The sequence below is a fragment of the Gopherus flavomarginatus genome, chromosome 14 (assembly GCF_025201925.1).
Source record: "Gopherus flavomarginatus isolate rGopFla2 chromosome 14, rGopFla2.mat.asm, whole genome shotgun sequence".
Taxonomy (NCBI): domain Eukaryota; kingdom Metazoa; phylum Chordata; order Testudines; family Testudinidae; genus Gopherus; species Gopherus flavomarginatus.
The window spans coordinates 35,913,220-35,927,141 of NC_066630.1; the positions used below are offsets into that span (position 1 = coordinate 35,913,220).

General features: G+C 43.4%; 1 protein-coding gene across 2 annotated transcripts in view; it reads left to right on the forward strand.

Annotated features, from left to right (window-relative positions):
• Positions 1-13,922, forward strand: part of GNAO1 (G protein subunit alpha o1) — a 295,657-nt gene that overhangs the window by 243,048 nt on the left and 38,687 nt on the right. Inside the window, exons 7-8 of one of the 2 annotated variants that reach the window (XM_050922798.1) lie at positions 4,902-5,055; positions 9,562-9,854. The exons of the other annotated variant lie outside the window; for it this stretch is intronic. Coding sequence (XP_050778755.1) covers positions 4,902-5,055; positions 9,562-9,749 — 342 coding nt within the window. The 3' untranslated portion in view covers positions 9,750-9,854. Of the gene's footprint in view, positions 1-4,901; positions 5,056-9,561; positions 9,855-13,922 lie in introns of those variants that run through there. 2 annotated transcript variants of the gene reach the window in all.

The window sequence follows — 13,922 nt, forward strand, 5'->3', positions numbered from 1 at the left end:
TTTCTCTTACTGGGCTCAAATTGGCAACCAGGCGTTTAACGCAGCAGCCCCTTGAGGTCGCTTTGTCAGTGAGCTAGAGATTCCAGGCAGCTTCCAGTTTCAGGTCAATCCTATCAGATGAAAAAGACTGAACCCAAGAAGTTTGTTGTGCACTGGAGAGCCAGCCCTTACGCTACAAGTTCATTGTGAAACCTTGTCAGATAGGAATGGGCAAATGAGTGCAGATAAAATAAGAACTGATCCAAACCTTCCCCTCAAAGTGAAAACTTGCTTGAAGTTCAGAAAAGTTGATCATTTTTAATATACTTGTCATGACCCTTGTTTTAAAACTATGCCACTCTTCTCTGGTATCACAGCATCTAGCATGCACTGTAGCATTTGAGACCACAGCTTTATAGTACTGTCATAATTTTCAGTAAGGGATGCCTCTCCACTTCTGTGTTTTCAGACAGGAACAGTAAGAAATACATGAAAACCAAAAGAAAGGCTAGTCCTTCTGCATGTCCAGCTTAGCCTGAACTAATACTCTCATGAGAAGGTTTCTTCTCATGAGATTTCTAAACCTACATTCAAGTACCAATCCAAGCTTTGCATACGTAGCCAATCTGAACTTCTTGAATTCAGCCAGGCACTGCTCCACTATCAGCACATACGATGGTCCTACCCATGACCTGATTGTGCAGGGCACTCCAGAGCAGAACGATGAAATGTAGAGGTAAACATCCAGAATGCTGTTGGAATTCCATTGGTTTCATACATATACTATAAGCAGAGACAGCAAAGCAAAATGAAATGTTATGCCAAGTTTTCCCCCTAAATCCTCCCATACACAGTTCACAAAAGCTTTCCTCCAAATGGTAAGATGAGTCTCACACAGTGGCCTACAGTGGGCAATATACATCTACTTAGTCCATCACTAAGGCTGCTACCACAGTACTGAATTAACAATACAAAGATGGCAATACTCAGTTGCTAAGTGACTGAGCAGGTCAGTGGACAGCCTTGCCCAGTCAAGCTCTCAGTGTGGTAGGTCAATGACGTTTTTACTCTTCACAAGACAATGAAATGAAAAAAACTCCAAGGCCTTATCCAAATCCCAGGTAGGGGAAAAACCCACTAGCAACATTCATATACAACACTGGAATGGATCATAAGCAGGTGGGGATTTTTTATTGCTCCCTATGGCACTTTTTAAGACAATAGTGGCATGGGATCTACCATGTGAACCTATAATATCCTCTTCAGTTCTTCCTTGTACATGCTAGGGGAAAAAAGGCAGATGCATGTGGTACACTTCGCTGCCTCTGGAATTAAACTGTTTAGTTCCTCTGTATCTAGCTGGTATATGAAGATACTGTTGGTACCCTAGTTGCTGAATGTGTAACACACTCGCAGCTTGGTGCTGTTGACCTTAGCTGTGCATTAGTGTTGGACCTATAGAAACTGGCACTCACTGAATTATATGTTTAATGTGCTCTCCTGGCTATAAATGTGCAAATTGCACCAGTCATCCATTTGCTTAGAAGCAAAGAGCAAGTTTCAAGGATCTTTGCCATCTGTAGACAATATAACTAGAAGCTATACATTGGGGAGCAGAAGAGAAGTACTGATGCACACTAGTCCTGATCAGGAAAGTAGCAAGATCAGAGAAGCAATCACCTCTTCTTTGCCACCAGAGCACAAAATAAGAAATATCACCTGCTGCATTTGAGAAACTGCTGGCAGGAAACAAGGTGAGAAGCTAGAAGATTTTCTTTCCTTCCTGCTCCACCAAAATGACAAAGCAAATGCATCTAGAAGTAGGCACAATGTAGTAAGAGAAGTGGAAATATTAAGAGAGTCATACAGAGGGAAATGTCATGCTTCCCCAGCCCTTAACTTATCTGAGAACGACCGTTTGCCCCAATCATTACAAGAGAAGCAGAATTGAGACCGTGGGTGAAAAGGGAAAGCTCAGGAGAGTAGTGACAATATTGAGCAAGAAAACAGATCTTGGATATTGTCGGGAGAAGGCTGTCCCAAACCCAGAGGAGACAATAGACTAGCTTCATTCACCCTGGGGACTCCAGGAGAAATGTCCAATCTTGGCACTGGAATTTGTAGGATATAAAGGAATGTTTATTGCAAGTGCTGTTTTCTACTGGGGTTTGCCATTTAATTGTTTCTGCTGAATGTACGTAATGGTGAAGACTCAATGACATCAATTACTTACTCAAGGAAAGTGTGCCATTTCCCCGCACATTTTGATGTAAATTTAAAGGGAGAAAAATCATCATGGGATTTTTGAACACTCTGGCTACAGTGGGAATATGACAGCACTAGCAAAAAGATCCACCAGATGAGAAGGCCTCTGCTCTGTTTAGAAACCAAGATTTTTGTGTTCACCATATATTACCTGATGTGCTTTGACTGCTGTACTGTATAAATGCCCATTTTAACCTGTTCTGATTGTTCTTTAATTATGGTGTAATTGTGAGACGATGAACAGAAGGGTAAGTATTATGACAGTCCGAAATGTCTGGTCTCTGATTGTTCTTCATTCAGTCCCAGAAGCCGTGTTTACATCTTGCTGTGTATGCATCTTGTTTTAACAGTTAAGGGTAATAGAGAATGGCACAAATAATGTTCTGCAAGGGACTCTGGTTAAAAGTGACTGTGTGTATGTTTGTTCCTGCCCCTTTCCACCTTCCGTCCTCTTCTTTCCCCCTCACAAAGGGTCTTAGAAAGCCCAGGTCATCTGAACAAAGTCTTTTCAAATTTCTACAGCTTTATGATATTGATTCCACCTCTGGCAAAGGGAAACCGTGCTCTGTGTCTTACATATCCCACAGTAAAAAGAGAGGTCTGAGCACTCTCGGATGACATTTTAAAAAGAAAAAGGAAACACGTGAGGGTTCAGCCAGCTAGGAAAATGGGGTAGTTCTGTCCTTCTGTGCTACGTTGAATTATATGCAAGCAAACCTACCAACTCATTTACAAGTGGTCAAAAGGGTGTTGACTGTTTTCTTGCAGCGTGCACCATTAAATTGCAAGATGCCATCTTGCTAGCATCTTCAACAATCCAGGAAAAACAATGGAGTCCAATAAATCAATCAATGATTAAGTGTGTAGCCACCTCTTCACCCACTTCATTACCATACAAGCTGGAGGGGAAAGCAAACCAATTTAATAGAAGCCACAGCTTCTAATCAAAGATACGTGGTATCAGTAAAACAGTATTCTAGTTGTTCATTTGATGCTATATCTGATCACAGGTTCAAATATTTTCCTTGTCCATGGAATCATCTGTATCTAAATAAAATGTTCAGTGATCATTAAAGGATGCGCTGTAATAGAAAGGAAAGTGCTAATAAATAAAACACTGGGGTCAACAATGCAGCCACTTATGCATGAGCCTCATCAGGAGATGTAGACAAGTAGTGGCTGCTGAATAGGGCCCACTGTACATGTGCTGTACAAGTCATTCTGTGTGGCTACATGCAGATGGGCTGTGCCACACCGACCACCGAAACAATGTAACAGATGAGATTATGTACCACTTTTGTATCTAGCCTTTTCCCTGTGTTCGTTGTACCAGCTGCTAGTCTTGTATGAGTGTTGGTGGACCAGGGGTGCGCTCTGTGAGGTGCTCCCAGTGACAAAAACCAAGCAAGTGGACTGGTCTGTAACCTGATTTGCCTTTGATAATCCCATGACTCTCTGGGTGTGCTTCATCCTCATTATGCCTGCTCTCTCTGCTATCCCGTTCCCGGTTGGGAGGTGGCCGCGCAACCGGCGTGCGCATTCCGGCTTTGGCCTCTCGCTCCAAACAGCACCAAGCCTCAGAACCTTCACAACTTTTCCTCGGCCGTCTGACCTTATCTAACCAAACAAAGGCCAAAAAATGAGATTTTGAGAGACCCACCAAATTTGGCAGGTATGAAGCTTCTCTTGAACTGAGAAAAATGAGTTAAGAGTTGAAAGCAGCAGGGAAACATGACACTACTGGTTGACTTTGCCGTGAGCTCCTTCCACCACCATAGACCAGGTGGCGGACTTTGCAACTCCCTAACCAGTACGTTTAATTTCTTTTGTTTTATGTGTTTCTGTATCTTTTTGTCGTTGCATGACCTATAACTAAAAAGCTGCCTTCCCCCTGTGTGTGTATTTGAACGCGTGGTTCCTTTATTGAGCTAACTAACATCAATGGGTTAATCTGCTGACTTGTTGTTTGGTTGTTCTTAGGTATCTTCTGTTATAGGGTTCCCCTCCCCCTTTTTTTTTCCTTATTTTCTTTAATTTTTTTTCTTTGCTAGACACTTTTTGTTGAGCCATCTTCCAAAGAAACCCCCCCCCAAAAAAAAAAAAAAAAAAAAGCAAACCCACTAAACAAAATAACAAAACAGGGCAAAGGTCACGGCAAGGTCAATAACGAGAAGATGTCACCTTGCTGTCTGCTTCCAACTCTGGATTAATTCAAGGATCTCACCAGTCCTTGGTTAATGTATCCAACCAACTGTGTGCCATATACACACAATGATTAAGTGAAAAATTTTAAAAAGAACATTTTAGAAAATCTGCATGACCTGCACCTACACATAGATCTGACCAAAGAGCAGAAGTAGCTTCCCCCTTCATGCATGGTGCATGATCATTTATATGAGCTGAAATCCTGTAAACTATACACTATGCAAAATAAACAGCTCTATGTAAAGAAATGCTCGTTACTAACTGTCTGTCAAATATCATAGGGATTGCATCTGTGTATGTATATGTTCACCTGTATGTATACATAAATTTATTACATATACTGTAGTTTGTTTTTTTTTCCTCCTCAATTTAGATGTTTTAGATTTCCCTACATGTTGAACACCACACGGTCACCGTCTTTAGCCTGATACGCCCTCTCCTTTATATTACAGAACCGCATGCACGAATCATTGAAGCTGTTTGACAGCATCTGTAACAACAAGTGGTTCACAGACACATCCATCATCCTCTTTCTAAACAAGAAGGACATATTTGAGGAGAAAATTAAGAAATCTCCATTGACTATCTGCTTTCCGGAGTACACAGGTAATGAGAAACTAGGGTTCCTTTTTAAACCATGTGCACACCAATGCCCAGCAAAGAGATAGATGGCTCAGGGTAATGGGATATGCAGCTTTTCAAATCGAGGGTTTTGGTTTTTAAGGTGCACCTCAGGCAATGATGATAAAGGTGCCAATCCTGCAACCCTTAGGCAAAACTCCCGTTAACTTCAAGTGGACGTTTTCTTTGAATAAAGGCTGCAGAATAGTCTCTCAGCTGCTTCCACTGTCTGACAGCTGTTCAGTGAGTGGCTCGTGTACAATATGTTGATTGGTTTAAGCTAAGTCCCTAGTGGACAAGTTGTCGCTATCACTAAAATAACCACAATTACCACTAGCTGACCTGTTGTTGGCAGTTTCAGAGGGAAGGTCACGGCCTGAATGAGAAGGGAGATGGTATTTGGCTCCCGCCTCTAGAAGCTCCTGCCTCTCGAGGCTCATTGGTTGGGCAATTTGGCAGAGGTTTGAAGAACCTGTGCTGTTTGTGAATAAATGGTTGTATAACCACATGGGAATATGACACTTCTCATGAGCACCATGATTCCCCAGAAAAGACTCAACTGGCTTATTAACCAACAAAAGCAATTATAGCTTGATGGACACACAGTATAGAAGACACATGCCATGCCATTGACAAATAAAGCCAATGAGTCCATAGCTCAAGGCTACTCCGTTTCCCCTGATTCAGCCAACTTCATTTTCATATGCCAGGCATTAATAATTATAATACCAATACCTGGCTTCTATGTAGTGCTTTTCATCAGGAGACTGTGGGTTATGCAGGAGGTCAGACCAGGTGATCTCATGGGCCCTTCTTGCCTTAAAATCTACAAATCTCAAACCATTTTGCAAAGGAGGTCAGTATAATTGTCCCCAATTAACATATAGGGAAACTGAGGCACAGAGCACTGAAGTGACTTCCCAAGGTCACTCAGCAGGCCAGTAGCAGAATCAGTGCTTGTTCAGTGCTCTATCCACTAGGCAACACTGCCTCAGGTTGCTGCTTCAGTAGCCCACTGGTGAGTGTTACAGGTCCCTCTCTAACCCAGTCCTCAGAGGATATGAGTTGTTACAGCCGCCAGTCACAGGGCTGGAGCTCTTTAGCTCAGCCCATAGCAGACTGTCACCATAGCTCTGGAGTGTCAGTCGGGGCAGTTGTCCTGCTGATAGGAAGCACTTCAATGCAAATGTGCTTAATATTAAATGAAGATGGACATTAGCTTACCCTGGAGCTCAGCACTAAAGTGGTGCAACAGACCAGCATGCAGGAAGCACCTCTTTTGCCTGACTGGCTCATGTCTGACCTGTTGATAATTGCAGGAGGAAGCGTTGCCAAAGTCGGTGGTTGCGCTCTGCTGCTCCACTCCGTATCTCACTGTCTTCCACAAACCTCCATTAAAATTCCAAGCTGGTATGAAAATCAACTTTTACAGTAATGAATTATTGAGTGTTGCTGGAGACATCCGGATGAATCAAGCTGACAGACAGAAAGGCAGGTCTATTTGTCAGTCAGCATGGTGGCGAACCAAGTATACCAAGAGCATCACAGTTCTGGGTACGCCAACAAATTACAAAACAGAGCTGAGCACTTGATTTCTACTATGAATGGGCAGAGAGGATCCTTCAATCCTTCGCTGTGCCAAACAGTAAATTAATATTGACCTGAACTGCTCCCTTTGTGATTCAAGAGAAATTCTGCAGCTTACTCTCTCAGAGGAGGATCAGATATTTATTTGGGGATGGGGTTATGAGATACAGGAAAGAATCCAGCCAGTAGATAAAGTTAATTATCTTGCTAACTAAACCTTTCAGCCAACAAAGCATTTTCTGTACTCAAAGTCCATCGGGGCAATTTTGAATGAACTTCTAAGGTGATTATGAATGTTTAGGCATATTGTAGCATTAATTACGTTGCCACAGAAATGCCCCCTTCTTAAGGAATTCTTATAGCTATTTCTAATGATGTGGCGATGCCAACAGTAGGTAAATTAGAACAGAATGGAACTTAGTTTTTTAAGAGTGTCTTTCATGCTAAAGGAATCTCATTACAGGGAGGAATTAGATACTAGTGGTTAGATTGTCTGTGGCTGCTGAGGCCTCCACCAAATCAGAGGGAGGAAAATAAATGTGGTTGTAAGCCTTCTTGTAGTGTCCCAAGTCTGGGCCTGGTTGAGAACCATGCCAGTCCCTCTCAGAACTTAGAGGACCCTCAAGACTGTTCTAAATTTCACCAGTAGCTCACAGCCTCGAGGCACTTTTCTGGCAGCTGGGAACTGCCAGGAGGTAAGGGAACCTCAGCCACACTCCTCTTTGCCATCTGCAGCCCCTGTGCCAGCTGCCAGGATTAGAAAGGCATAGGAGGCAGGATATTGGTTCTACGTGACCATGTTAACGTCTTGCTAGAAGGTAGGCGCCTTGCTCAGGCCCCAATTCAGCAATGCACTTAAATATGTGCTTCACTTTAAGCACATGCTTTGGGATTTAAGCACGTGCTTGAAGTTAAGTTCAGGCTTCAGTGCTTTGCTGAACTGGGACTTTAGGGTCAAAGTGAAGATGTGGATGGGAGAAGCTTATTCGTGTCCTCAAACATTCATCTCGCAAACGCCACAGAAAACAAGCCACCAAAGAAACACCTGCAAGTTGGCCTTGTGGCATGGTGAAAAAGCAATGTTCAAATGGAAGGGGGCTCTGCTCTGCTGCTACACAGAATTCATTCATGAGTGTAGAAATCAAACAAGGGAGTTTTAAGATCAAGAGTTGGTTACACAAACTGCTTTTATTACAATGAAGATCCAAATGTGCATTAGTTCTGCTGACTGGCACAGAACTATTAGAAGAATGCATCCACAAAGGGGCCGTTGTATTCTAAGGCACTATCAGTTTCTCTCTCCTTAATTTATCCATGCTTTCAGCTAATCCACAATCCTTGGAAAAGCCATGACAGGGTGACATGGGCACATTTGATCATGAGTCACAATACTTTATCCCCTGTTGCCCTCAGTGGGAGTCCAGTGGCTACTTCCTTCTGCATCCTACTGACAAGTTTTCTTTTTATAAAAAAAATGCACATATTTTTATTGGCACAAACAAAACAAAACCAAACCTATGGTCAGTCCTGCAAGCCTTACAGAGGCCCCGATTCAGCAGTCTGTCTCTGCCCAGCATTACACATAAGCACATGCTCAATTTTAAGCACATGCTTAAGTTCCATTGAATTCATTAACTTGTTTAAGTGCTTTATTGAATCAGAGCTTTAGCCCCTGCTCAAGCAAAACTCAGCCATATGCAGGCCCCTCTCTGCCAACATGTAATAATATTTCATATTTATAAAGCACCTTCAATCCAGAAGGAACCCTGAGTGCTTCACTGACTCAAAACAGTGGAACTATTCCTCTCCACCCCTGCCCAGCAATGAAATGCAGTCACTTCTGGGAGTTAGAGAAAGTGCTGTTTGACGATACACAGCCGCACTATACTGCGGCACACCAGTTCAGGACAAGAAATTCAGACTATTGTATCCAAGTTCACATCCAAGTGGAAATGTACATACAAAGGATGTAATTATCTAACATAGAATCTGGCCAGCAAAAGAATGAAAAAATAACGTTGATTATTTTCTGCACACTCCTGCTTCTATTTAAAACAAAATCTGTAGAAGCAAATAATAGGCTTTTTTCATAGACATTTGGCTAGGGAAGAGGTGTAAACCTTTGTGATTTATTTGACACAATCTAAGCTCTAATTTCCACAAGCAGATGCCACTGCAGTGATGATGAACAATTTCTGGAACTGACTGAAAAATTGGAACTTTGGGGGTGAAAAATTCATCCATTTTTTATTGATGTTTTAAACATGAATGACATTTTTTCCACAGAAATTTTTAATTATTTTGACCAGCTACAGAGAAGGTCAAAAAAAATGGGCTGAACTTTTCAGGAACATTTTTGCAAACAATTCATCCTGGCTTTGAAATTGGAAACGTTGATTAAAAATGCTGTCAAAAAAATCAAAATTTGGAAAACATTGGCCAGCTCGAGTAACGTCCACTTTTCTGGACAATCACTGCTCTTTGGCAAGATTATACAGAATTCCTTCTGCTTCCCTCTTTAAAATGACTTCAATACTCATTGCCCTCAACCTCTATGCCGCCCACTATCCTGCCCATTTTACTTTCATGCATGATCATGTAAGGTATCAGTAATCCAGAAAGAAAATGTCATTGGGATCGCACAGCGGCATGGTTTCACAGTCAGGAAAGCATCTGCTCCCGTACTAATTTTACATCATTCTAACCCTGTTATCTTCACCTTTGCAAGTGCGAGGAGGATCAGACCCATAGATTGTTGCTTAGGATACCCAGTAAAAACTAGCCATGGTAGAACAATGATATAATGCTACTTAATTCCCATTGCCTTCAATTGAAGCAGATCTGGGCCCTATGATTGGGATTGGTTTAATGCCTGCTTTCCTTTCTTCTTGGCATCTCTCATAGGCTGTAACTCTTTCACCGAGGCCGTGTCCTACATCCAATCTCAGTACGAGAGCAAGAACAAGTCCCCCAACAAGGAGATCTACACGCACATCACCTGTGCCACTGACACCAACAACATCCAGTTTGTCTTTGATGCTGTTACGGATGTCATCATCGCCAACAACCTGCGTGGATGCGGACTCTACTAAACTCCTCTCGCTGCTCTCTCCACGCTCTCCAGGAAACGCTCTCCCATTCAGGTTGAAGGGTTGCTCCATTTTTTTTCTCCTGAAGATGAAGAAGAAATTACATAACCCCCCCCGCCCCCCAGCCCGCAAGAACCTTTGCAGAAAATTCTGCTTTCCCCTAGGTGTCTCTCCCTCCCCTCCCCACCCCACCCCCACCCCCCCCTTTTTTAAGCCCCTCTATGTCTCTTTCCACGATTCAGTTTTAGGATTGGCAGCCTGTGTTCATGATACCATAGTGCAGACTAATAGAGCCACTAAAAATGTATTTCAAGTACCAAAAAAGGCTCGTTTTAAAAAACAAAAGTCAATTTTTCAAAGCCTTAAAAATATTTGGCATCAAAGTAACAGTTTCTTTGTAAACTTGAGGGATATTTTTAATTCTCATTATTTTTCTTTTTTCTTTCATTCTTTTTGGAAGCTCCAGATGCACAGTATTGACTTTGGAGGCACATTCTGGCTCCAGTTTCTATCCCAAAGCTGAAAAGATCAGGTTAAGTGGAGTTCTGAAATTTTGCTGGGGGGGAAGGGCAAATGTTTGAACAACTAAAACAGACCAACTGAGGTTTGCTGGTGTCTTTTACTAAGAAAGACACAGTAACAGAAGCTACTAAGCATTGTCTAAAGGCCTTTGTTGCCAATAACAGTTTTACCTCATGCTTTCAAAATTAATATTGAAAATATTTCTCTAGCATGTTTTCAATAACCCATTTGTTACTCTAAGTCTAACCTTGTTCTCTTTGCTTGATAGTACAAAGCTACTGTCCTATAAGTGGACAGTTTCTGGACATTCACGTTAACAACACTCATGGACTGAGACATTAGTGGCAAGAATTGTCCTGCACAAAGGTTTTGAGTAGTGTACATTTCCTAGTATACCTAAAGGAGTATGGATGTGGATGGAGTCATTCCTCAGAAGGGAGAGAGAGAGAGAGAGAGTGGGTATCAGACTGGCAGGCATCAAGGGGCACTTTAAAAGGTCCCTCAGAGGTGACCAAGGCACAGGAGACATTGGGATCAATTTCCGCCTGCATCCAAGCTCTGTTAAATGCAGGGTTCTCTAGGAGCTAGTTAAGACTCCCTGATGCAGTGCCAGCCTGGCCCCAACTTATGCCATTGGCTTAAGGGCCCTGAGGGGTTTTAGGCCAGCAGAAGATTAGCATGGAGAAGGCGTGCCCCACCATGCCCTCTCCCCTCTCCTATGCGGGTGCAGGGGAAGGTGGCTAGCAAACCCATCTGTGCCAGGTTTGCATCAGCAGGAAGTTTCCCTTTTCAAAGGGACATTTCAGAATTAAATCCGTCCACTTTGCCATACGTGAGCAGTATGAAGTGTACGGAGCAGACCAGAGACTGTGGCCCACAACCAGAAGTAAGCTTCCCGTCTCTGGCCCCATAGGGGGATGCCATAATTCAGTCTCTTTTGGGACACCAGGTTTTCTAAGGCTAGGCATGAGTACGTGTGTGTGTGTGCGCGCGCGCACGGGGGGTGCGGGGGAATCAGCCTGCTTTGTGCATTGAGAGTGTGTGCGCATGTGTGCGCGCGCACACACACACAATGCAGGAGAACCCATATTTTACAAAGGTCTCGGGGGCCACCCAAAATCTTCATAAAGTTTCACAAAAGCAAATTTCAGATTTCTAGAGGATTTTGAAGTCAGGACCAGATACCAGCTTTGACGAACACAAATGTAGCTATTAAGTGTTCAGAAAATCAGAGTTTACCTGCTTATGTTCACACGCACACAAACATTCTCTTTGTATTTAACAGCAAACATTCACCTATAGCTGTGGTGGAGATTTACGGCAACGTTTTCAAAAGCACCTAAGTGACTTAGGGGCCTATGTCCCATTTTCAAAAGTAACTTAGGGCCAGATTTTTAAAGATGCTGATAGGCTTCTAGAGGGATTTTCATCCCACTTCATTGGAGTTAGGCACGTGCATGCTTTTGAAAATCACATTAAGCACCTAGCTGCATCTTTAGGTGCCTAAATGCTGTTAAAATTAGGGTCCTAAATACTTAGCTTCTTCAGCAATACCAGAAACATGCAGTTCACTTGTACTGTTGCTTACCAGTGTCCCCAGGAAAAGCAATACTAGATTTTTGTGGAACATCTTTCAATTTTCCTTAATGATAGGCCTTAAATTAGAAAAGTAATTTGCAGCTGCTTGTGGGGTACCTAGCAGTTCCTCAGAAAAGCATTCTCTATTGCTTTTCCCAGTTGGCTAGTGGACACCTCACTTTGATTGGTTCTTTCAGTTTAAATGGTGAGGGATCAAATAGTCACACCCCATGGCGTGGGACAACAAAGACTGATGCGATACTAGAATGCTGTAACTGCTGGTGGCTGACAGGACTGAAATTGGTGATGGGCCAAAGGAGGTAATTTTGGATGCAGGGGTGTTCAGGTCCCAGGATTGAGTTTGGTCCACGGTAGAGATAACGGCCAGCCACAACATTTGATATGAATCCAAATTGTCCCACAGATCAGTAGTGTCCAGCTCTGGGATTCTGTGTGGGGCTCATGTCACACACCTCTATACACGGATGTGTACAGGTGCATGCAGACAGTTTTAAAGATCCCTTTTCAGTGTCAAGTTTTAACCACATAGATGATGCTATGGGTTGTTGATACACTAATGCAATTTTCTTAGGGAAATGGGGGTAGGGAGCTGATGCGACCAGCGTGATGGAGCAGGAAGGGAAGGGAATGTGAGAGCAGGAGAGGATGGAGAGAAGGAGAGGCAGGGGGCAAAGTGAAGGGTGCGGAGAAGACGGGCTTGCAGGAGTGGAGGGGAAGGGAAGGGCACTGGTGATGATCAGGAAAACAAAGACTGGGTCCACTGAGGGGAAAGCAGATGGGGGAGTGATATTTCCACAGCTTGTTGGAGTTGCTGGGGTGCTGTAGTGCAGGGGGGGGGTCTGCTGATGTTATACAGCTGAGGTGATGGCAGTGGCTTGAGGCTTCTGGGGGGCAAGTTTTCAAGCTCTGCCCCAGAAGACCTCCTGGAAGCCCTAATGGTGGCTCTGTGAGGAGGGCACCTGCTGGGACCCACTGCTCTTAGGCCAGGCATATGGGCTCACAGGAGAGAGCAGGGGGGACCATGCTGACCCTTAACTCATTACTGTATTTTACATGTGTACCCATAGGCCTGCCCATGATCCTCATCTATGTGACCTGTCCCAGGAAATCTCTGGACTGGGTTACAGTCTAGCAAGATCACACTGGTCTCTATACAGAGATCGCTGATGATTGGCTGAACAGGATACCATCAAAATATTCTTCACGTTTTTTAAAATATTCTTTTTCCTCTCCATTTATACTAACTACAAAGGGCCAAACTAGTTCCTTAAATAGCAAGAACCAGATCAAACCTGTACTACTTCACAAGCTCCAAACGCCGGTTTCTCTACCGGATCCAAACATGTCCTGCCTTTGGAGACAGTCATAATATAGTATGCTTACAGTTACACACCATAATGTTTAGCACTATATAAATGCCACAGCAGGGAGACACATATGAATGCAAAAGTCTTGGGAGGTCTAGCATTCTTTCTGTGGGTCCTGGCACGAATGCTGTGCTCTTATCTCGTGCGGCCTGAGATTTCCCTGGGGCACTCTGGAGTATCTCCAACACCGATAAGATCTGGATTTTCATACAGCTTGTGTTCCCAGGCCCAAAAAAGATAATGCCAGGCCTGACTGACCTGCACAACATAGTAAGTAGGGTACTGTTGGGGTTCAGGATGCAGGAGCTAGTGAAAGAAACAAGTATGGCAGGAGGGGATGGTCGGGGAGGAAGGAGCTGGTGTTGGGAACAGAAACGTAAAGTTGGGAGAAAGGAGATGGATCTGGTTGAGTTGGCAGGAAGGCAGGGATGAGGAGAAGAGTGATACTGGGAGGGCCGGAGAAGATTCACAATCTGGGAAGATTTAGATCTTCCAGGTGAACAAAAGAGTGCGCATAGGATATCTGTGAGACTAAAACTGCACCAGTAGTTTATCCTGATAGTGTCCTCCGGCTGCATTAAGTTACCAGGGCATCACCTTCTTATAAAAGCAGGGTATCAGTTACCCTATACAATTATATCAGAGCTTCCACTAGTCTATAGCTGTACAAATGATAATCAAATAGTGC